Source organism: Filicampus tigris, chromosome 1, assembly GCF_054856515.1.
Source record: "Filicampus tigris isolate MCC_2025a chromosome 1, RoL_Ftig_1.0, whole genome shotgun sequence".
In the NCBI taxonomy this organism is placed as follows: domain Eukaryota; kingdom Metazoa; phylum Chordata; class Actinopteri; order Syngnathiformes; family Syngnathidae; genus Filicampus; species Filicampus tigris.
This window is the reverse complement of record NC_141217.1, coordinates 35126449-35149850: the sequence shown is the minus strand read 5'-3', so window position 1 is coordinate 35149850 and position 23402 is coordinate 35126449. Positions and strand designations below refer to the sequence as shown.

Here is a 23402-nt window from a genome sequence, read left to right as displayed (position 1 = left end):
GATCACCATTGGAAAGACTCTAAGTCCTTGTCTCAACTGGTCTTTTATCTGGTTCAGTAAAAGTAAAAAAGAAAAATAATAATAATAAAAGTTAAAAAAATAATAATAATAAGTTCATCACCGGTTCTCTCACCCAGCTCAACAAGGAACTTGTAATGGGCAGGCTCTGCCGACAATGCTGCAATGTCGTCGTCGCCGCCGCATCCCACTTTCGGGTGTCGAGGGGTGCTCGCAGAGCCCTGCGGCAAAACGCATCATTCCACAGATCAGATGAAAAGGAACTCAAACTGTGAAAAATACTCAATACTCAATTAACATTGTGCGTGTAATGCTACCCTATGCGGTTTTATGTCTATTTTTGTAAACGCGGGCACAACCCGCGTTCTATTTCATCCCTACTGACTGCCAGGGGGCGGTGCTTAAAGCACTGAATATTCCCTTCGCGCATGCGCAGCTCGAGTATGCATACCGAATGAGTCACTTGTGTCACCCGGATGACACCGGCCGCGTTTAAGTTGCGCTGTCACCAGAGGTTCGTTTTCCTACGGAATCTTCTCGCGAGAACACGAGGATTCCCGAGTGACAGGATGCCCTGGCGGTCATTCGGGATTCATAGAAGCGTAGTTACGGACGTGACTTTCCTTTTCCTGCATGCATACGCATCGAGATAAAATCGAGAAAGACGGCCGACTACACCAGGACAAACGTGTACTTGTGCTTCCACGGGTCAGCTATCTGAATTTGGAATTACAAGCCATAACGTCTGCCAAGCGTCTTTCTGTCCGTCCCAGTGCTACTGACCAAGAGATGCTGACCGGTGTCCTCATAGCACTCCTCTATGTCCATGGGCTGGACCTGAGTGTGGGAGATGCAGGAGCAGTCCTGGTGAAGGAGGAGCGGGGAGGCAAGCACAGGTGAGACACCCGGCAACGGGGAAAGGAAAGGTGGACAAGGAGGCGGAGCCTAGGGGAGGTGTCTGGCATGCAGGGAGGGGGAGGGGGGGGGCGATACGGAGAAGCTTCTGGCATGTGATACAAGCAGTGTGGGGTGAGTGCTGAGCGACACGAGTGATCGAAAAAGGCGCAGAACCATTCTTATTTCGAGATACTGTCTTGGTATTGGCGAAAAGATCAATAAACAACGCTGGAGTCTTCCCGTATGCTACTCATGTGATATCGTTGAGAGGAGGGGTCAGCAATCTTTTTTAAGATGAGAGCTAATTCTGTGGGAATTGATTAATGCAAAGGGATGCCAGTTTGATACACACCCCCTAAAATTAAAAAAAAAAAAATGTGTTAACTTCAAATTACCTTTGAAGTGAAGGGACACAAAAAAAAAAAAAGCTACTGTAAAAACTTTTTAAGGAGTACCGGTACAAGTACAAATAATGAGATTGCAATGATTACTTTGGTAAAAATGAAAATGAAAAAGCCTAAAAAAAAAAATGCAGAATACTCGATATTTTCGTGAGCTGGGTCCACCCACTGGCCGTTCGACCCAATGCGCGCGTGACGTCAATGGCCCAGCCGTGTCGTCTTCAGACTCTGAAAATGGCGATGACAAGTTGCCGGTAAGTTTTGGTTGTTTGTTTTTATTGGTCAAATTAAAGAGGACATGAAATGAATCAGAAGAAAAACCACGACGAGCGCACTTCACAGTCGGCAAGACAGAGATGTGGCTCGATGACGTCATATCCGCCTTGTTCACCATTTCGCCCGCACGGAAGATTTTCAAAGCGTAATGCTAAATCAAGGAAATGCTTGGTTAATGTGTATCAATTCGAGACATTTTATTATTTATTGAAAAAAATAGTCCCATACACTTTAATAATGGTATTATTAGGGCCTGACCTATTTAATTGTCCGATATTAGCTCTTTTAAAATAGGCAAAAAATCTGTGAAAAAAAACCCAACAAATTATTTTTATTTATTTTTGTACATATTAACACACTACAACATAAGACAAAGATAATGACTTTCAAACTTCCCCCCCAAATATACTGTATGTGGAAAATCAGCCAATTTTTGCCATTTTTTTCTCTCTGTCGTAAAATTGAACATACTAAAGGCAAAGAATTGAAAAAAATAAAAAATTCAATGTTCTGCCTGTATGTCATACTGTATCTTGTTAGCGTGAAAAAAGATTTTATTTCTTTTTTTATATTTCATTTTTTTGTTTTTTTATTAATTGCACAATCAATCAGTTGTCTGAATTTTAGACAAATATCGGAATGAGCATCAGGCAAAAATAAAATCCATATCGGTTGGCCAGTAGTTATTATTATTTTACAATGAGCAAGTAATGATATTCATTCATGGGAAGACACTGATCATGTTAATGATTTCTAATAACATTTAATTAACACAAATATTTCTATGCAACATTTTGTTTCTATAAATATCAGCCAGTGCTCACATTTTCAAATGGTCACTACACAACATTCCTGGGAAATCACAATTGTACCATTATTGGTGAACTATTTTTAGAACTAACCACCACGTTGGTGACCGCTGGTTTAGAGAATGTCTTTAAGAAGCTCTGTAAAAATGTAGTTAACAAAAAGATGACTTAATGCAATAGTTTTTCCACGTTTTCATGAGTGGAGTTAAAAGGATACTTACGGTTACCTCGAGCATGCATGAATTGATACACTTAGCAGTAATTGTAATGCATATTTATTTATTTTTTTTTAACCCTTAGAAGTACAGAAATTGTGGTGCGCTTTTATTTCTAACAAAAATATTTTTATTTCTAAACCGGCCAGTTAGTATTCATGAAAGGCATGCACAGCTGATGCACTGCAATAGCTTCTGCTCTGCCATTTCAAAGCAGTTCCCAGTGTGGACGACAGATGTGTTACATCATCGCAAAATCCAGAGAAGTAAAGTCTGTCAGAAACAAACGTGGTCATGGCTGACTCGAAAACTAAAGATTTCCAAAACTGTGGAGAGAAAAATAGGAATGTCAACAAGAAGCTGTTACAGTCTAAAACAACGGTTGTTACTGGATGGTACTTGATGCTTTTTTTTTTTTTCTCCGAACTGGACTTGATGTTTGACTGTATCGTACCGGTAAGGACTATTCATCACGGTGGACTTCATGGTCATCGTCCTCGAAAAAACACCTTTGCACTCACAGCGGCAGATCAAAGCCTGCCTGAAGAAAAGCTGAAACATTGGAATGAGTTTTTGGAAGTTGGACCTTTGACCCGATGAAACCAAAGTTGAACTGCTTGGGCCATATGCATGCTTGTCTTTTTTGGAGAAGCCTTCAACCGTAAAAATGTGGATTCCAGTGTAAAGCAAAACGCCGGGAGCATAATGCCGTGAGGCTGTTTTGCTGCTTCGGCCAGAGGAAACCTTAATCGAGTGCATGGGATGAGAGGACTGATATTTTGTAAAATAACATCAATTTGGCAGCACACCCAGAAGGACAAGCGTAACTATGCCAGTGCAGGACCACCGCATCACGGTTTATTCAAAAGTTGTCAGTCACAGAGTTTGCACGGGCTCAAAATCCCTGCAATCAGATGATTGCACATCGGCTTTGGATCAGTGTGTACCGTTCCAACACTTCTTGCCAACATCCAGCAACTTCAGCAATAGTCCACAAGCGACATCTCTACGTTAAGGAGATGTGTCGGATTACGCAAGAGGCAAATGGATGTCTATGCCCCAATTTGAAAATGCCCGTCCCGAATAACAGACAATATTGCTACAACAAAAAGTGCGCCAAGAGGAAGTTTAATCTTGATTATGTGAAATCAACAACACCACGCACTTCTATCATATTGGGAAGAATAAACAGCAACAGCAGTTTTACAACCAACTATCAAAAATTAGAAATGGTTTGTTATTATAATCATAAAACGTTTCATCCCTAACAACTTTCATGCTCTGTTTACTTGTTTCACATGCCAGGAGTAAGGAATATTTTTGTGATGTACTACTGACTGATATAGATGTCGACCAAAATTTGAGTCAAATACACATTTTATCTGGGTAAAAACGAACATATTTCATTTCCCACAAAAGAGATGCAAATGTCAAAGGTATACATTTGTATGAAATATGAGTGTAGAATACAGTCCAGAATTTCAGAGGATCAATTTGGCCATGCTTCACAAAAGTCTTACCAAGAAAGACATGGAGTCTTTGAGGCGCCGCTCAGATTACAGGTTTTGGCATTCATCCACCCAAGAGCTGCAGAAGACCGTTGGAGAGAGACACACTTTTAGCTAGGCAGATGGAATCCATCCGACCTCAAACACACAGCTGTCAGCTATCACCAAGTTTGAGTACCTTGACTGTAGAAAGGTGCTACTATATAAGTGAAAGACAATTTAACATTTAATGAATTACAAAAACAGTGAGAAATGAAGCGACAATCTCCAGATTCTTGCCACATTGAATGTCCAATGTGTTCTTGATAGAATGTTTGTCCAGAAATGTATTAATAATTAACTCACCTCCACTGAAAACATCACAGCCTAAAATGCAAAAACATCTGTTGGCATTTTTGACAAATCAAATCTGTATTTATGGAAGTTGGTTGCACTTAATCATTTTCCTTTTCCAGACTTGTATCCAGGTGGTTATTTCACATTGATTCGATTTTGATAAAACCAGAAATCGTAAAAAAAACAAAAAAAACCAATAACCTCGGGCTCTACTATTCAGCTTCCATCTTACCTGCAAGTATCAGCTGACCTGGAGGAACCGGCCAAGATTGTCAACTCAGCGGCTAGGTAGACTGCAACATTAGATGTAAATATATACAATTAAGTCCGTATCCCTGTAGGATCAATTTGATCACATGAGATAATACAAACAAAGCAACCTCGCCACACACCAACAACAAAAACAAAACTACTGAACTTAGTTTGACTTGTGTTGATTAGCAGCATGTTATGTTTTTTCGGACATGATAATAAACCACGTGAAGAGACGCGGCCCCATGAATATTTTTTTTTCTAAACACACCTGCCTCGAGGTATAATTGTTTACAAAAGTGTACAGTGCAGTATATGTCCTTCCTTACCTTGTCGCCACAGCTGGGGGTCTTCGACGGATTTACGTAAAAAACTATGCAGAAAATGTTTCCGCCAACACATTTTCAAATCACATCAATCAGGCCGTGACCAAATTGCATACAGTCAACATTTTAAGCACGAAGGAGGGTATATTGTGCAAGACTTTTAATTTAACACAGATGACTGTCTGTCGGGTGGTGATGACATCTTATTGTCCACCGTCGCAGTTTGTTGTCGTAGCTTTCCCCCGCTCCGCCCCCACTTCCTCTCTCGGTGTTTGGCGATTCTTGTCGTAAGAGAGAGACGTTCCTGGTCACTTCCCGGCACGTTTCACCGGAATTCCTCATGTGGTGGAATAATATCGACAAAGGGTAAGGCCGCTTTTAAGTGATATTTAAGAGGTCGAGATGCTTGTTCTCCGAGCGGAAGTACTCATTTGCATGCGCTCAAATTAAGCTGTCACCATCGCCCATCCGGGCGAAAATCTTCTCTGTCGATCTCTAATTCATAAAAACGATAATTGCATACATTTGACGGGGGGTTAGCATCTTAATCTACATCAATTAATCTAACTAGGATATCCGCACCGAAAAGCGTCGCCATACGCCAATGGGTTAGCGAGGACAGTGGCTAGCGACGGGCTAGCGTCATTGCGTTTAATAGTTCAATAGCTTATTTTTTTACATTCATGGTCATCTGTTAGGTTATGTGCACTGTGGTACTGTAATGAACGAGTTTTCGTGATTTCTAAGATCACTTTAATGTGGGTTTTGTGAGTTCCGCCTCCTACGCAAATTCAGCAATGATGGATAGTGGATACTTCATCAACACCAAGAGAAATACCAGCTCAAGGAGAAATGTTGGTTTTGAATACAGCCCAAATTGGAAACAACGTGGGAAATCAAATGAAAATGGCTGCAATTGAAGCAAATGTCTGTCTGAATGTGACTCACGGGATGACCTCACACACTCATAGACACGCGCTCACTTTTGAAAAACGGAACTTTCTCTAATAACCTTTAATTTTGTTATTATTAATAAGCGGTTTTGGGAAATGAATGAATGAATAATTAATGGGATAGGTAAGAAACAGCTATTTTTTTATGGAAATCTCTGCAAGTGTTTCCATTTTCCAATGACCATTTCGACAACATTCCGAGTAAATCACAATGCCCCGTCACTGACGAGCTATTTTTAGAACAGGCCTGCATGCCACTCATGTCCTTGGTAGCGACCTGGTGCCTACAGGCAACATGTTGGCGACCCCTGGTTTATAGTATGTGCCAACACTAATGTGCATTGAGGTTTCTGATGCGTGCAACTATTCAGATGCTATTGATGGGTCACACGCACGACATGGCTGCAGTGTTGTGTGCATCACATCAATCTGCCAAACACTTTCAGGCACCCTTCTCTTATGTAAGCCGAGGCAGCTTTCCCCAAGGATTTGCTATCTCTCTCTGTCCGTCTCTCTCGTGCTCACACAGACGCGTGTGTTTTTGTGCGCGTGCTTTACTGTGTGTGCGCGCTCGTGCCTGGCCACAAGGTCAACAACGCTGGCAGTTGTTTTGCCCGAAGGCTAGCATGCACAGCATTGGAGTCGCTTTCACTTTATTCTTCTGGGATGGCACCTTTGTTTTTAACAAAGTATCACTTGAGCCGACCTGTCATACTGAGTTGTGGTATTCTCAAGAAGCAGGCCTGTATTTCAGCTGCCTGCATCATCTCCATCGTATCCAGTTCAAAGTCCTGCTGTCGCGCAACCTCTCCCCCCCCCCCATGTCTGTCTGACCTCCTCCATCTCACCTATCCTTCCCGCACTCTCACATCCTCCTCATCATTACACTCGTCTGTCCCATCTACCCGTCTAACCACAATGGGGAGCGGAACATTGATTCTATATCTTTGCTGCTGTAAGGATGAAAATTTCCCCACTGTGGGGTCAATAAAGGCCTTCTTCTTATTCTTATTCATTCCCTCATTTCAAGTCTGAATTTAAAATACATCTCTTCAAAAGAAGAAAGCCTATTCAATATAACGCTCACCCATTTCTGTAATTCCAATCCATCTTCATTTATTTTAAAAGTTCCCTTTTAGTCTTTTTCCTGCTAGTTTTCATTCATTTTATTTTATGAACTCATGCTTGTACGGTGAACTTGAGCGGAGCCCTTCTGAGAATCGGGACACCCTACACACTCGCAGCCTCGACGAGAGCGTGCAGTTGAGGGGTGCAAGTGTGGGTATCGGGATCGGGCCTACGTTCCGCTTCTATCTCTTCTTCGCCTCTTTTATATTGTGCCCTCTTGTGTTTAGGCTGAGACACGACATAACTGAAATGCCTTGTGTTACAGGCTACATTTAAGTGTGATGCGTGGCAAGAATGTTTGAAAAATATGCCTTGGGGAACTTTGGATGTTAAAATCTCAGTAATGACAAGTGGTATTGGTGCATCTCGAATGGAAGGACCTTAAACAGCAGTGTGTGCATATCAATGAAACAAGCAATAGTAGAGCCCAAGTGATGGAACAAAATGTTTTCTTGATAAAAATGAACCAAGTTGTATTTTCTCTACCATTCTGAGTTGAAATGCAAAAAAAGACTGCATAACGCACTGTGGCATTTAAAGGAGGGTTTCTTTTTTTCCTTCTTCACCACCCCTTTCTGCAGATAACGGTGTGAGGCCACCATCCACCACTTTTGGGGCAGGATGTGATGTGACCCCCACACCACCCCCCTCCTCCTAACATGTTTGAAGTCAAACCGCGAGCCGTGGAAAAGAAGGAGTCCAGCACCGAGACAGGTGCGTGCATACTAGAATTTTCTATCGGCATCTTTGGGTCTGGCGCTACAAGATAGCGCTATAAGATTGAAAAAGCACGTAAAGTTACTATTGCTGATATCATATCCTGACATCATTTCCGGTGCCGCACAGATGAGGGCCTGGGGAGCAGCAGCAGGCGCTACGGCTCCGGCTCAGTGGGTTCTGCTTCGGTGGAATCAGGGTCGTTCTACTTGTCCGACAGTCAGGACTGGGTGGTTTCCCCAACTGGCTCTCCCGATGAAGGCTCCGCCCAGCACAACGCAGTCTCCCCCATGCTGGCAGAGGAGACTTTCCGCTACATGGGTAAGTGTGTCTGCGTTTCAAAATCATTTCATGTGAGGGAAAAATGAATATTCTTTAAAAAAAAAATAAACACAAAAAAGCACTTCTTAAAGATTAAATGTATAGTACAGTGCCATGCCTTAATCAAAACAATGATATCTGAAATCATCTTTATATGTATAAATTAGTGCTGTCGAGCAATTAATATATTTAATCGTGATCATTTTTTTTCATAGTTAACTCATCAGTTGATCACGCATTTTATTTATTGTAAAAAAAAAAAAAAATCTGTTGATTTTTCTGTCCCATTTATTTTAATCGAATTTTAATACCCTTAACATCGATAAGAGATTTTCTTATGCAAATGCTTTATTAAAGAGGGAAGTCAACCCAAACATATTTTTTTCCAAGAATACGTTCTATGCAGGCCCACTAGTTGAAACAAGGCAGTCTGATAAATATTGCAATTGCGTAATAAGAGTTAATCCACCCGTTTTTAGCCATCTCTGGGGCGGCCATTTTGTCACTTCTGTTGACTGAAAATGACATCACAGTTGCTCAGGGCTCAGGTAACGACCAATCACAGCCCCCCTGTTTTCTCAACCTGAGCCACTGTAACACATGATTTAGACCGTAACACATCATTTAGTTGCCAATTCATTGTTTCATTTTTTTCAACTACTTTTGGGCTTGCATGCATTATTTTGTATTTATCATTTTTCTAACATGCTGCAATATTGTTTTGTGAGTGTATATTTATTTATTTTTATTCTGCTTAAGTATTTGGTCTTTTTTTGAGTGACGGCGCATTTCCTGAGCAAAGAAGAAAAGAGAGAGAGGTGAATTAGAGCGAGGCTGTACATGTCTGAATAAAGACGCAACAAAACACTGTCCTGCCGTGTCGGTGGTCTTTAGCGAGGAAGACTCCAAAAGAAATACATAGACTCAAACCTATATTGTAACCCGCCATACTACGGCCTCCGAAGATAAGGTAGAAAAACTTTTAAGGGTTGCACTACCAACAACGTTACGACTATCACCGGGGCAGGGGAACTAAATTCCTCCTCAGACTCGTCAATAATTTGAAGCAGATGTAACCCCTCCTCTACCCTATAAGATTTTATTTATTTTTTTATGTGGATCATGGTCAATAGCAGCCGCTGGTTGCCATGGAAACCATAATCAGGCGCTAAAAAAATTGACGGCGTCAAAAGGGGGTTGCGTTAGCGCCGTTAATAGCGCATTTAATTGACACCACTAGTACAAATGTATAATTTTTTTCCATGGCTGTATGGGTATCAAATTATGCTCAGCAAATTCAATATACTAATTGAACAAAAACCTGCCTACATCTCAGGTTTGTTATAGGTGACATGATTTTTTTTTTTCCCCCATTCAAGAGTTCATATGAAAAACAGACTACATTAGTGATATTGTGCAATGCTTGTATACACTTTGTGACACACTTAAAACATGTTGCTTTAGAAAATAGGTTTACAACTATCCCAAACATAGTTAAACATAACCCTGGCAGGCGGATGCAGCTAAAAATAAATCCGTTCTGATGCCACTATATTAGGGAAGTACAGGAATGCGTGTGTTTGTGTGCGTGTGTGCGCACGCGTGCGTGTCTGTGTACGTCCACTGGACGCGTGAGGCCCCTCGTTTTACTCGATGTACAGTATATCCTCTTTAATTCCAATCACAGGGAATTACAGTGGCTCTGATCGTGCACGTGGACGTCACATGTTGGCTTTGACGTGATCCCGTTTTACACTGTAAAGCTGTTGCTCTTTTTAAGCCTTTTTTTTTTTTAGTCACGCGGAATGGGGAGACAAAGTCGTCCCGCTGCTGTCTCGCCTTCAATGACAGTAGCAGGACGGTGCCTGTCGTCTGCCTGTGGGAGACAGATTGAGGCGAACTGGGAGTGGGGGGTTTCTACTCAGTGACTCCCTTGCAGCTGCGAAGGAGTCGTGGGATTTGGAATTGTGTGTGTGTGTGTGTGTGTGTGTGTGTAGCGGTTTCAATCATAGTCAAATCCTTGAAAAACAGGAAATGCCTGTTTGCGTGAATGCTTGAATTCACCGTTACTTCTTCCTTTTGCAATGTCACAGTTTTTCTTTTCAACGTCCTGCTTAGAATACTTAATGTACATGCTTTCACAAGACATGCAGATCAGATGGTCTATAAATTATCTTCCAATTGCATACATTTATGCTCCTTCAAGACCCATTTCCCCCCAAGAAAATAACGAGCTCTCTTCAGTGGCAGTGTTGTTTTGGATCGGACTGAGCTAAAGATTGAGGTAATGATTACTGCAACGATTAATCAAATAACTTGAATCATTGGATGACCAAAAAAAAAAAATGAAAGCAAAATCTCTGCCTTGAATTTGCAATGATCATTTTTTCCACATAGACGAATGTTACTGCAGTCGGACGCACTAGTTTGTAGGACTAAGAGCATTCATACACGTGCTGCCGATGGCCGCAACTCGCCCACTTTGGATTCGCTGATGCCTACAACACTCACCAGGCCAAGCCCTGCCTTTTGAAGCCATACACACTCAAATTCACAGATCCCAAACCAGAATGTGAGGATGGCGACCCCAAGTGGAAAAAAAATAATACCCGAATGCGGAAGTATCTTCTGGTCCGTTCCCACTATCAGAACGCACAATGCTTTCTTGAAGGGGAAAGTTGTTGATGCAGTATGATCAAACCCAAAGAGTAACACAAATAGGCAGGAAAAACATTCACTTAAATCGAACAGAATCAGAAGATATTCACTGCGATAACTAAACCGATTTATTCAAGTCAAAGCATTAGGTCCCCACGGAAGAAGGAAGGTTAACCATCATGTGTGACAAAGATGGCAGCCAGTTGTTTTTGCACTGAGCTTGGTTGCGGTTCTGTGTTTACGCTCAGAGGTCAGAGTTGGCCTCGGATTACAGCGCCATCTGCTTCGCTTGAAAAATGCTTCGCTGTACTGTGGAGATATTTCATTCTCCAAATGAATATGAAGCACACACAGGGCTCTAGACTACCATTTTGCACTGGTTGTGCTGGTGCGCCCAACTTTTTTTTCCTTTGACGCACCAGCACAAAAGTTCTAGGCGCACCCAAATTTTCCACTTGATCACATTCAACACCATAGTTTTATAGGTTCACTCTTTTTTTTTTTTTTTAATCAAAATTGCTGCCTGTCTCTTTAGGCACCATTGAATGGTCAATGATGAACTAAAATTTATTTATTTATTGAAGTTGTCAGTCGTTCTAATGATCTTATCATCCGCAGCTATTTCCACTCTATTTCTGATGAATTTAGGTCCCTCATCTCGGCCTGTCCCAATAACACATTTTTTTTAGACCAATATATTTCAACCAAAAAAAACGGTCATGATTAACAATAATATCGTTGACGTTGTTTTTTAGGCTCCCGATATCATGATCAGGAGCATCTTGCACCTTTTTACGAATTACTTTTGATTCTCAAGCATACTGAACATTGGCAATGAAATGGAGAGCAATAAATAGAATATCTTAGATAAAATATAACAATAACCAACTCAGGCTCTGCTCACCAAAAATACACTTGCAAAGATGAAACATTTGATACAGAAGTATTGAGAGTCACTAATACCTTCCTCTCCCAGCCCTCGAAAGGATGCTCGCACCTGTGCAATCTCCAATTTTTTTTTTTTTTTTTAGGCCCACCAATTGAGAAATTAGCTTGCCTGGGCACCCTAATTGGTCTCAGTCTAGAGCCCTGCATGCGTTCAATAAGCTGGTCTATCGGTCTCCCGGCTGACTGAATAGAACTGCATCTTCTCTTCAAACAGGTAAAAGGCAGAATGGTACACAGCTGGTGACGTACACTCAGGTGCTCAATTTAGACCTAACCAATCAACACGTAGAACTAACGTGTTACCTGCATTTATGGAGTTTCCACTTACTCTCTGCTCTGCTGCAATATTTTTAGCACTCTTCTCTTTTTTCCCCCCCGCCCCTCTTTTCTTTTTTTCTTTTTTTTTTTTGGATATCTCTCACTGTAGCATATCTCTCTTTGGAGCACCCTTCTCATTCACACTCTGCTTCCCACCACTTCTCCAAAGGTATCGTTCTGACCTATCTGGTTAGCTAATTAGCTTGACGTAGGGGACTTCAGTGCGGCTGCCACTTCTGCATTTCTAGTTGGTTCTCGATTTTTGTTTTCACAAGTTGTCCAATGAGTCCGGTGTTGTAGTAGTTCCGTGTAACGTGTCACAAGATGACCACTAGCAACTACTCTACGGGTACATGGCCATGTATTCGATGGCTATTTGAAGGAATTTCCTTTCCTTGAAAATGAGGACGATTACCACTTAATTGATCATTTACTGCATTGATAAGATATTGGGTGGTTGAAATATTCCAGCATACGGCAGGGGCCCCCCAACCACTTTGGCACTTGGTACCAGACCGCACAGATGGAGTGGATTTTTTTTTTTTTTTTCTTTTGGTAGCCTATCTTGGATGTCATCAACATCACCACCCCTCCAATGGCAAATTTCAATTATAGGGTTATGATCTTTAGCTGCATTTTGCTGTCAAAAACCTCAGATTGAGCTATTACACTTGTCACTCTACTGCCGGAATCGTAACACCGCATCGCTTTTTTTTAAAAGGGACGCGCACACACAACAACACATTCCATGACACTAATTCAAATTTGATATAGTAATACTAATTCTTTGAAATGTTAACACTGTTTATCAGTGACCTAAATCTGTTGTACCCCTAGTTGAAGTGTGGAAAATTACCGTATTTTTGACTTTAGAAAATGAGAGTATACATCAGGATTCAGTGCGTTTAATATCCTTTATTTCTATTAAAAGAACTTACTGACTATCGTTCGGCACCGCTTAAAACATTGGGTATACAGTACATATTATTCAAGATTTGACCAATCTTCAAATACCACAAAGTCGACAATGTATGTCATTATTTTTCCGTGACTGGCTAAGCGATGTTGCTTGTGGTCAAATCTTTCTTGCAAGCTGACATGTTACACAAGTGTGTGTGTGTGTGTGTGTGTCTCTTAGTTCTTGTGGGATTTTCCTGAATGCATACACGTTGCATGCACAATCTACATGACATGTCTGTGCCATTTTCTTGGGCGTTCCTCGAAATGATCGTCATGTAATCGTCAGTCCTCAGTTCTGATCGCGTGGAGCAGATGACCAAGACGTACAACGACATGGAAGTGGTCACTCACCTACTGGCTGAGGTTGGTATCGTACCGCGCGCGGCCATTTCGGTTCCCGCCCGTGGCCACATCAGATCATCAGGATCCTTGATACTGTGTCTTTTGTTATCACCGGCCAGCGTGACAGAGACCTGGAGCTGGCAGCTCGGATCGGACAGTCGCTTCTGCAGAGGAACCACCTGCTGCAAGAGCGCAATGAGGCTGTGGAGGAGCAGCTAGCACAGACCCTGGACCAGGTAGCTTTAAATGCTTAAAGCGGAAGTCAACCCATTTTTTTCAAGAATATGTTCCCAGCAGGCCCACTAGTTGAAACAGGGCATTCTGATAAATGTTGCGTGTGTGAAATAAGTGTTAATCCACTCATTTTTAGCCATCTCTGGGTGCGGCCATTTTGTCTTTTGTTGACTGAAGATGACATCACAACTGCTCACAACGACCAACGGCTGACCTGTTTTCTGAATCTGAGCTGCGATTGGTCGTTGTGAGCTGTCGCGGTGTCATTTTCAGTCGACAGAAGACAAAATGGCCGCCCCCGGAGATGGCTAAAAATGAGTGCATTAAAACGTATTCCACAAACGCAATATTTATCAGAATGCCCTGTTTCAACTAGTGGGCCTGCATAGAACATATTCTTGAAAAAAATATGTTTGCGTTGAGTTCCACTTTAATTAAATACAAAAAGTATTCCTGTCATTTTGATTCCTTAGTACTGTATTTCAAAACAAATACCTCACTCAATGTTAACTCACTCGCTGACCAATTATTACACACCCGCCCGCACACATCACAATAAATCATAATTTTGTAAAAGTACATGAATTATGTCTGGAACAACAAATCATTCAACAGCAACAATCAAAATATGTACAGTGGATATAAAAAGTCTACACACCCCTGTTCATATGCCATGTTTTTCATGTTATGGGAAAATGTCTCCAAGATAAATCCTTTCAAAATGTTTTCCACAGTTAATTAATTAATTAAAATAGCACATGGCTGTATGTCGCTTGATAATGCAAGAATTGCCTCCAAAAGACTTATTTAGATTGTGGTTAAGTCATTCAAGAAAATAGTGGTCTTCTTTAAATTCATTAAGGAGGCTAATCATTTTGCCATGCACTGTAACGTAAATCCTAAATTAGGATTTGGAACACTGTATCATGAGCCAGCGCTTGACCAGTCCAGTGTCCGGGGGTGCCATATTTTTTTGTGATCGTCTCAATGCCAAACATATTCTTATGACCAGGTTCACCAGCTGCAGCATGAGCTCAGTAAGAAGGATGAGTTGCTGCGCATGGTAGCCAGCGCCTCAGAGGAGTGTGAGGGCGACTCCAGTGCATCAACCCCACTGAAGCAGCCTCAGTTAGCCGCTGGAACCGCCACTGCCGCGCTCAGCCAGCTGGAGTCAATGCAGTGTAAGCTGCAGGAGCTGGAGGAGGAGAACCTGGCTCTGAGGTCGGAGGTCGGTAGTGAGTCAGGACATTAACGTTTTGTGTGTGACGGGAGAATTGGCCAATTCACATTCCGACGTATCCCAGGCCTGCCAGCTGAAGAGGGACACCATCACCTACGAGGAGAAGGAGCAGAAACTTGTGAGCGACTGCGTCAAGGAGCTCCGTGAGTCTGTTTTTTTTTTTTTAAGTGTCCAAATGTTTACATTTTGTTGTTTTGTTGTTTTTTTGCGTGAAAGGGATTTTCCATGTTAAATTCATATGACTGGAATGGAAAACGTTAATGAGTTTACCCCCATAAGGATACATTGGATTTATAGTTTCTCCATATCCCGAACGGGCCAAAAGTGAGACAAGAATTGTCCAATTTTAAAGGGAACTATGTTTGCCGTTTATTACTGGTTATCTTTACTTACAGTAGCTCTCCCAAGTACCACCATACCGACCAACGTTAAAATAGCAAACTCATCAAAATGGAGACAGATGTTTTCCTTCTAAAAGTATATTTAGTATTAATGTAAGCCACTGTAACGTTATGCAGTTTAAACATTAGCACTGAGCTACGATAGTCATCCATTGTCTGAGCTGCTTATTCTCAAAAGGGTCGTGGGTAAGATGGACCCATGTATAGCAAAATAAAAAAGAAAACTCAAATGATTCAATTGAAATGTATTGCACGTAAAGATTAAGATGAATTAAAAATGTACCTAAATAAATAAGTAAAAAAGTAAATGTTTGAAAAAAATAAACTCAAAAGTTAAAGTTAAATACAACTGAAGTGTATTTAGGCAGTGATTCTTTCGGGTTCCACTTGGGGGAGCCTGTACAAGCTCCCACGCAGTACGATAGCTATTTGCTACTATGATTTCTTAACCCTTAAGCCCTTTACGAGTTCCATTTTTATATAAATAATACAGTATGTACATAATAATGAATGTCAACTAAAAGTAAATGTAGCTGTTGCAGCATCAATCTGTCAATTCTCACAAATATTTGAAAAAGACGTTTCCAAAACATATTTTCGCCAAAAAAAGGTAGTATCCATCCAACCATTATCGATACCGCTTATCCTCACAAGGGTCGCGGGGCAAAAAAGGTAGTATTATATATACATTTAATTTATCGACATTTATTTACTCATCTTTGAAAACTATTCTATTAAAACAGTTCATTGGCTCCATGTGAACTTTACCTACACTTTACAAGAGTTAGGTAGACGATGAATGCCAGAACAAGATGATCATTTTTAAAATGTGGCTTTAGTCTATTTTTGGAAGAGTGCTATTCATTGATTGTTGGTGATTAGTCACACATAGTAAAAAGAAAAAAACAAAAAAACTGTAAACAGGAAGTTGCACAGACCAATGACAACATGAACTTGTGAAGATAGCATCAGCCTTCTGGTTACCTCAGGTCAGTCCAACAGCCAGATGGTGTCTATGACTGATGAACTGTCCCAGAAGAACGAGGAGCTGCTCAGACACCAGGAGGAGATCGCTCAGTTGCTCTCCCAAATCGTAGAGCTGCAACATCGGGTGAAGGAGGTGAGGAACCCAATCCAAGAGTTTCCAGCGTGTTGCATATATACGAGGGCTGAATGATTTTGAAAAACAATCAAATCGCTGTTTTTTTTTTTTTTCTCTCAAAATATTGCAATTGCAATTTAATATGCGATTCTTTTTTTCCAAGATCCTCTTCCCATGTATTTTAAAACAATTTGCCCAAATTGCAGCCTTTGCAATTTGCAAATAGCATCGCACTGCATTGCCACGTTGATTTGAATGTAGTTGCTAACGCAAGCTGTATGGCTTTGTCACGATTGCTTTTAAGCTGGCTTTGGAGAAAGAGGAGCTGAGGATCCACTTACAGGCTTCCAAAGAGGCCCAGAGGCAACTCACAGCGGAGGTACCCCGGCTCATGCAACTGCGCGGACGCCTTTTGACGATGTCTTTATTGAGTGGGCGAATCAAAACCGTTTGCCGATGCAGTTGAACGAGCTGGCCGAGAGGAACGCAGAATGCGTGGAGATGCTCCACGAGTCCCAGGAGGAGATCAGGGAACTTCGCGGCAAAAACACGTCTCCGTCTGGCATGCGACGGCATCTCTCCTATGGCCTCTACCCCATGGTGAGAGAACACCCCCCTTTGAAAGAACATGCCGTCACGATCCACATTATGCTCATGAATGCGTGCATGCGCAGGATTCACTGGCTGCGGAGATCGAAGGCACCATGAGGAGGGAGCTATGTGTGGAAGAAGAGACTGCGTTTCAGGACCAAAGGCAAGATGGGCTCTGTAGAAATGTAATCCAGACAAGAAGCATCAAATGTGTGTGTTTGCACCTGCGTGTGCGGTGGAGACTCTCTTTCCGCTAACAACCCAGGCTAAAATGAACTCCTCGCCGACATGCAGACAACAATTCTTCGAAAAAGGGTTCTTCAAGCTGTGTATTGATGTTGAAGTTTACTGTCAAAAAAACACAATTTGAAACAAAATATATAACATGTTGTGTATTTAAAACAAACACACGGCTTAGCCTTTAAGTCCGCTAGCATAGTGCCAATGCTAATGCATATTGGCAAACGCCATAGACAGACTAACGAATAAGACCTGTGTGGCGTTATTCCAACTCTTTAAGCAACGGATTTTTGAACACAAAGGCGTGTATACCAAAAGCAGCCACACAAAGAATTAATCATGATGCACAAACTTAATTTTTTACATTCTAGTTATGTTATGATTTTATGTTTGCGTGAAGTACAATACTATAGAGTGTTGTCATTTCAAATTATTCATTTAAAGCAACTCTTACAAAAACACGCACAGAATATTTTTGGGGCGGGGGGATGCTAGAACAGATTAATAGACTTTCTTTGACAATAACCATGAATACGTTTTTCACTGAATAGCTGAGCTTCTACCCCCCCCCCCAAAAAAAAAAAAAAAAAGGGGTGAATTGGCAAATAGCGAACCTAAAATGGTTCACTTTAACAGCACGGTTGTGTCGTGTAGTTTTCTGGTCAGTCATATATTATGGACCTTCCACCCCAGGGTTTCCCAGAAGCGAGTCTTCCAGACAGTCCGCTCTGTCAACTCTTCAACATCCCGTCCCCACTCGGCAACCCCGCCGATTCCCGGTTCCGGACGAAACTCTCTGGTGATGACCGCGCAGCCCTTCCCTTCCTCTCAGGGGTATGAAATACAGCAAGTCAGTCCAGTCGGACAATTTGAATTTGAACGGATTTCAATTTTGTGTTCGAAGAGATGAGGTGCCTCCGGGCCAGCCGGGCTTCCCGGGTGGGAACGAGCTGACGAAAGCGCTGCGTCGCCTGTCGCTTCGACGGCAGAACTTCTTGTCGGAGCACCAGTTCTTCAAGGCGGAGCGGGAGAAAAATCTGCAGACCCTGGCTGGGGCCGAGGCTCACGATGCGGGAAGCGGCTGCGGCTCGCCGATGGGCAGCGCGTTCTCCTCCTTTTCCAATCTTTCGGAGCTCTCCATAGGCTCCGGCGTCTTCAAGACCTTCCTGCCGGAGAAACTTCAGATTGTCAAGCCCATGGAAGGTAGCCGTCGCGCGAGCCAGGACTTGGCTCGGCCCTGGCGTTAGTTGTGACGCGTTCTGCTTTTTTTTGTCGTCAGGCTCACTGACGCTCCATCATTGGCAGCAGCTGGCCAAACCCCACCTGGCCACCATCCTGGACCCGCACCCCGGCGTGGTCACCAAGGGTTTCCGGCCGCTCGCCCAGGATGCCGTTTACCGGCTGAATGATATGGAGGAAGATGAGGAGGATGAAGCACACCGAGAGGGGGAGGCTGCCGTCTTGGAGAAAGGTGCAGCCGAGAGAGGTAAAGAGGAAGACGAGGACGAAGGCGGCATTGTCTTCAAAGTGCGCTGCTCATCTACGCCTGTGGAGAAGAAAGACAGAAAGATTTCAGACACGCCTCTTCCCGCCGCTGCTCTCTCGCCATCCCGGCCGCCGTCCGCCGCTGCCGCCGAGGCGTCCGGCACATCATCTCACTCTGCTCCAAATGTTTCCACGACGACAGTCCACTCGAGCACTTCTATGTCAGGTAAACACCATCATGGAGATCGATCATCAAATTGCGTTTTTAGTGTTGTGAGCTTCGTATTTCTAACGTCATAATCACGGCTTATTCAAGGCGTTGACGGATGCTGGCAATTTCTTTTTCAATATGTCTTTTTATCGTGGTGGGAAGACACGGGGGGGGGCGTTAGCCAACACCTGTTTTTTGTGGAATACACAGGCACACACACACACACACACACATACAGTACATACGTACATTCATACTCAATCGTCAGTTATACACAGATTTTTGTTATTCGCAGGTCTGCTCGGTCCATATACCCCCGTGGATAATGGGGGTTCACTGTATATGTAAACGTGATTATTTGACTAATATTTTCATTCACAATAAGTAAATGGGCCAATAATTTGCGATAAATGAATGGATATATTTTGATTTGCCAGTTTTCTGACAACATCAGATCAATTAATGCAACAATTTTTACAGGAGTCTTGACAATATAAATGCTCGGTTGGCCGGACAGAATGTAACATTGCCCCGTCAATCCCAGCAGTCGAGATCTGTGTTGGATTTCACTTCAATTTCTTGTGTGCAGTCCGAAATCCAGTCAAGTGTCAGAGCTCCACTTTCTCCACCTACACTTTCACCACCTGCCGCATCCTGCACCCTTGTGATGTCACACAAGTCACTGAAAGGTCAGTCCGCCTCAAGATTTTCACGTTACAGTATTTGATTCTATAGAGCAGCGCTTCTCAAACTTTTTACAAGCACCCCCTAAAAAAAACCTTAGCTCTCCAAGTAACACCATCATGGCCAACACTAAAATATTTTACATTTTTATCCGATTACTCGATGAATCAATAAGAGAATCGGAATACTCGGTTCTAGAAGTATTTGATAGCTGTGTAGCCATATTGTTCAATAGCGAGAAAGCGGTTTTATTCCTAAAAAGTATTTTTATTGAAAACCACTGTAACATTATGCACAGTTTGAACACACTACCTTGAATATTGTAAAATAAAATAACTTCAATCAACGAAAAATGTTTTGCACATAAAAGTTTAATAGAAACTGTACTTCCAAAGAAACATTTGAACAAACCAGTAAAGATTAAATGCCAATATGTTGTATTTGAATGTTAAATGAAATGGAATTATACTTTTCAACAACAACAAAAACTTTCTTTTAATATGTTCAATTTTAGTTCATGTCTAAATGTGAATTTTATTCGTCCATCCATCGATCCAATATCCGAACGCTTTAGATAGTTTCCGATTACCTTCCCAAAAAAAAGGATGTCATAAATAGTTAGAAGACTGCCTGCTCGCAACTTGGTTAGTTAACCAGCCGTAGACCATCATCTCTTAGGCTCTGTCTCCACGTAGCCGGGGGTTTTGAAAACGCCGGGTATAAGCCTGCGGTTAGCCCTATCACCCACACGTCCCCGGAGTTTTTTCAGTGCGAACGAAAAACTCCGGCCGCAGTGGAGATTTTCGGATATATCCGGATATCTCCTGGTCCGCGTTTTCGTCTGGACGGGTATAGCCGGAGATTTACGTCGTCGCCGTGCGACAACAATGCTTTGACGTCACTTGCACGACTTGTGTTTTCATTAGAGTCAACGTGGACTCGGTGCTGCGTTGGTTATAGCCATTCTCGATGCTTTTTTTGCTTACTTATTTGTCTGCAACAAGCCACTGCTTCTCGGTAAAATGTTTAAAAGCAATTCTGACCTTTTGTCGGTTCTCCCGAAAGAGTTTGGCGCCGTGTTTTTGGTTTCGTAGAAGTGACGTCAAAGGACGGAGGTTCTTCCGATTGGACAGTATTTGTCTCACTACTGCCGCCTAGAGGCTTGGCGTGCGTTTGAAAACGCACTTTTGCGGTTACGTGTGGATGCGGGTTTTTTTATGTGTATTCCAACTCATGGGGGGGGGGGGGGGGGTATACGGTTGTTAAAAAAAACCCGGCTACGTGTAGACAAGGCTTTAAAGCGGGAATATTATGCAGTGTTAAAACCGCCAGCAAGATTTGAATGTTTCTCAAATGATGTGTGATGTCATACTAAAATGGCATTTAAAGGGTGACATGCATGTGGTCTTTTTCTACTCAATAGTTCACAGTCAGCTGTCAATGCCAACACGCCCAGCTCCATGAGGACGGGACCCAGTACCCCTCTGACTCCATGCCGACTCAGCCTGGGAGACGCCTTTCCCTCCCGGCGCCCCCCTGTGGCCGCCAGTGGCTTGGCCAAGTTGGTTCTGGAGAGAGGCATTTCTGCACAAGTCTCCACAGAAACCCCCCCATTAAGTGCAAGACCCACACTCCCGCAGCCCCTCCTCCGCCTCCTCCCGGGCACGCCCCCCAACTCGCCCTCACACTCACCTGGATCCGAATGCCGCCAGCACTCGGCCGACAATTTCCTGGCGTCGAGGCCAGCGGAGTTGTTCCTGCGAGACGTTTATGGCTTGAACCTAGGCCGCTCCCCGCATCCCGACCTGCCGAGCCCCTCCCGGGAGAATTCCGCACGCGGGCCGCCCCCGGACCCGCTTAACGTCGGCCTTCTGGAGAGGCTGCGTCAGATGGGGTTTACCAAGGTCCCGCAGGCGTCCGCCACTTTCGTGTCGGCGGGCGGCGGGAGCCTGCTGGACGGTCTGAGGCGCAACCAGAGCCTTCCGGCGATGATCGGCGCGCGGGCGGGGAAGTCGTCAGGTCGGCCCTTGCCGCCACCTCACCCCACCTCCCTGGCGCTCCCCCCGCCACCTTGGGGAAACCTCAAACAAAGATGTACAAAAGTCACCTCGAACACCCCGCCATGTTCAGGGGAATCCTAATATCCATCGTTGCCCCTTAAAAATCCTGCTTATCTTGCCTGATCCCCCCCCCCGTTTTTATGACATGATTTTAAAGCACAACAGATTTGAACTGAGTTTTTAACTTCTCGCTACCCGTTAGCCATGATTCCAGTTATTAAGGCCTTAGCTTTTGTCTCAGTGGGCTTGTGGTACCTTGTTGAAAGGCTGTGGATAAATATACCACAGGGACGTACGTGTCGATATAGTGTCACTTAAATGAGAAAAGAAGGTTTTGTGGATGTGAAAGAGAATGTGTTCCAGGCTGTGACGAGTTCAGAAATGATGGTCTCTGTATGTTCATTCACGTTTGGATCCAGACTTGTAACAAGGGCTTCTGTAGTCGTGGCCTCAGTATGAATTTAGGAATTGAAGTACAGGGTGTCGCCCAAGATATTGGCGTCCATTAAAATATGAATGTCTGAGTAATCACCGTTTCGTCGGCAAACAAAATGAAATGGGATTCAGCTTCATTGTCTTCAAGTAGAGGGAAATAATGCACACGTCCCCTTCAATCATAGTTTTTCCCCATCGTGAAAATTTTTGCTCATTTCCATGAGAATTGGCTGTTTTTAGACCAAACTTTTTAAACCATCTTAAAAATGCTGTACTTATCTTAAGTGCCATCTATTGACCAATGTTAAATTATAGTACTGTAGTAGTAAGTGTCATAAAAAACAAGATAGAGGTTTTTATTCCTAAGGATTGTATTTAACATTATTGTAAGACAGTATAACATAGTGCACAGTTTGAACATTTAATTGAGTGATCTTTTTTTTTCCTCACATCTACCACCAGAGGGAGTCTATGCACCGCAAATTTAGACTTTCAAATGATAGGGAGACTTTTAGGGACACCCCGTGTATTGACAGTAAAGAAGACCTTTTACAAGAGAGATGATCATTCGCCAGATTAATTTTAGTCATACCCTGTTTCTGACATGACATCATTTGTAAAATTTCACGGCAGACGAAAGTCCCCTCTCCAGCATTTTTGGATGCCGGCATGACATTCTTGCATCCAGGTCTCCAGGCCCCAGCATGTTCATGGGAGCTGGTTGAAGGTCCCAACCAAACCAGGAAAGTTGGGTATTGTGTGTGTGTGTGTGGTGGATATATTTTATTTTATTTTTTTAATTACGGTATAAGCTGCCTTACGTAGAAGCCAGAAGTGTTGCTCTATTGCCTTTTCGCCACTCTGTGTTTATCTGCATGTTTTGTTTTTCAGTCCGTCCAGACTTCCACTGAGTTGCTGCACTTTGTTGTTTGTATTTCAAGTTTGTTGTTCTTACACTAACCTATTGAGGGAAAAGGATTCCAGTCACAATGTTGACAAATTTTGTGTCGCATTCTTCTTCCAAAAACCATGCCATTCTTTTATTTATTTATGTTTAATATACGGGCTTTCATGTATTTTAGCTCACAGATTTTTTTTTAACCGACGAAATGTTGGTGTCTGTAAGACTGATGGTAGGCTGTTTATATCTTTAAGATTTATCGTCGTTGGATGTCATCTGGTATAGCGTATCCTGGCAATTCATAGTTGTTAATTAGTCTCCCCCCATTTTTAACAATAAAGCAATGGAAAAATGAATGTTCTCATGTTCTTGCTGGAAAGATCCACACCGCTGAATTTGATAGGGGAAAATATATATGGATACAATGGACTGCTC

General features: G+C 42.7%; 2 protein-coding genes across 10 annotated transcripts in view; one reads left to right on the top strand and one right to left on the bottom strand.

The window, feature by feature from the left end:
- Window positions 1-5244, bottom strand: part of stradb (STE20 related adaptor beta) — a 13541-nt gene extending 8297 nt beyond the window's left edge. Inside the window, exons 1-6 of one of the 6 annotated variants that reach the window (XM_086036481.1) lie at window positions 5042-5244; window positions 4693-4753; window positions 4470-4490; window positions 4137-4203; window positions 802-882; window positions 122-239 (exon numbers count right to left, since the gene is read on the bottom strand). In XM_086036481.1, the coding sequence (XP_085892607.1) occupies window positions 122-239; window positions 802-882; window positions 4137-4148 (211 nt within the window). In that variant the 5' untranslated portion in view covers window positions 4149-4203; window positions 4470-4490; window positions 4693-4753; window positions 5042-5244. The remainder of the gene's footprint in view (window positions 1-121; window positions 240-801; window positions 883-4136; window positions 4204-4469; window positions 4491-4692; window positions 4754-5041) is intronic. The other 5 variants (XM_086036509.1, XM_086036472.1, XM_086036492.1 and 2 more) reach the window with 5 other exon arrangements.
- A 5-nt stretch (window positions 5245-5249) lies between these two features.
- Window positions 5250-23323, top strand: trak2 (trafficking protein, kinesin binding 2). Of its 4 annotated transcripts, none has more exons than XM_086036419.1 (16): window positions 5250-5404; window positions 7701-7833; window positions 7966-8157; window positions 13328-13404; window positions 13503-13619; window positions 14630-14845; window positions 14922-15000; window positions 16248-16378; window positions 16665-16739; window positions 16823-16960; window positions 17035-17114; window positions 17885-18025; window positions 18096-18394; window positions 18471-18902; window positions 19477-19576; window positions 20995-23323. In XM_086036419.1, the coding sequence occupies exons 2-16, from the start codon at window positions 7779-7781 to the stop codon at window positions 21710-21712; spliced, it is 2850 nt and encodes a 949-aa protein (XP_085892545.1). In that variant the 5' UTR covers window positions 5250-5404; window positions 7701-7778; the 3' UTR covers window positions 21713-23323. The 4 variants fall into 4 exon arrangements, with proteins under 4 accessions (XP_085892545.1, XP_085892535.1, XP_085892554.1 ...); XM_086036409.1 differs by lacking the exon at window positions 5250-5404 and adding an exon at window positions 12191-12250 and having other exon boundaries at window positions 7764-7833; XM_086036428.1 differs by lacking the exons at window positions 5250-5404; window positions 7701-7833 and adding an exon at window positions 11978-12018 and having other exon boundaries at window positions 8026-8157.
- Window positions 23324-23402: the final 79 nt, after the last annotated feature.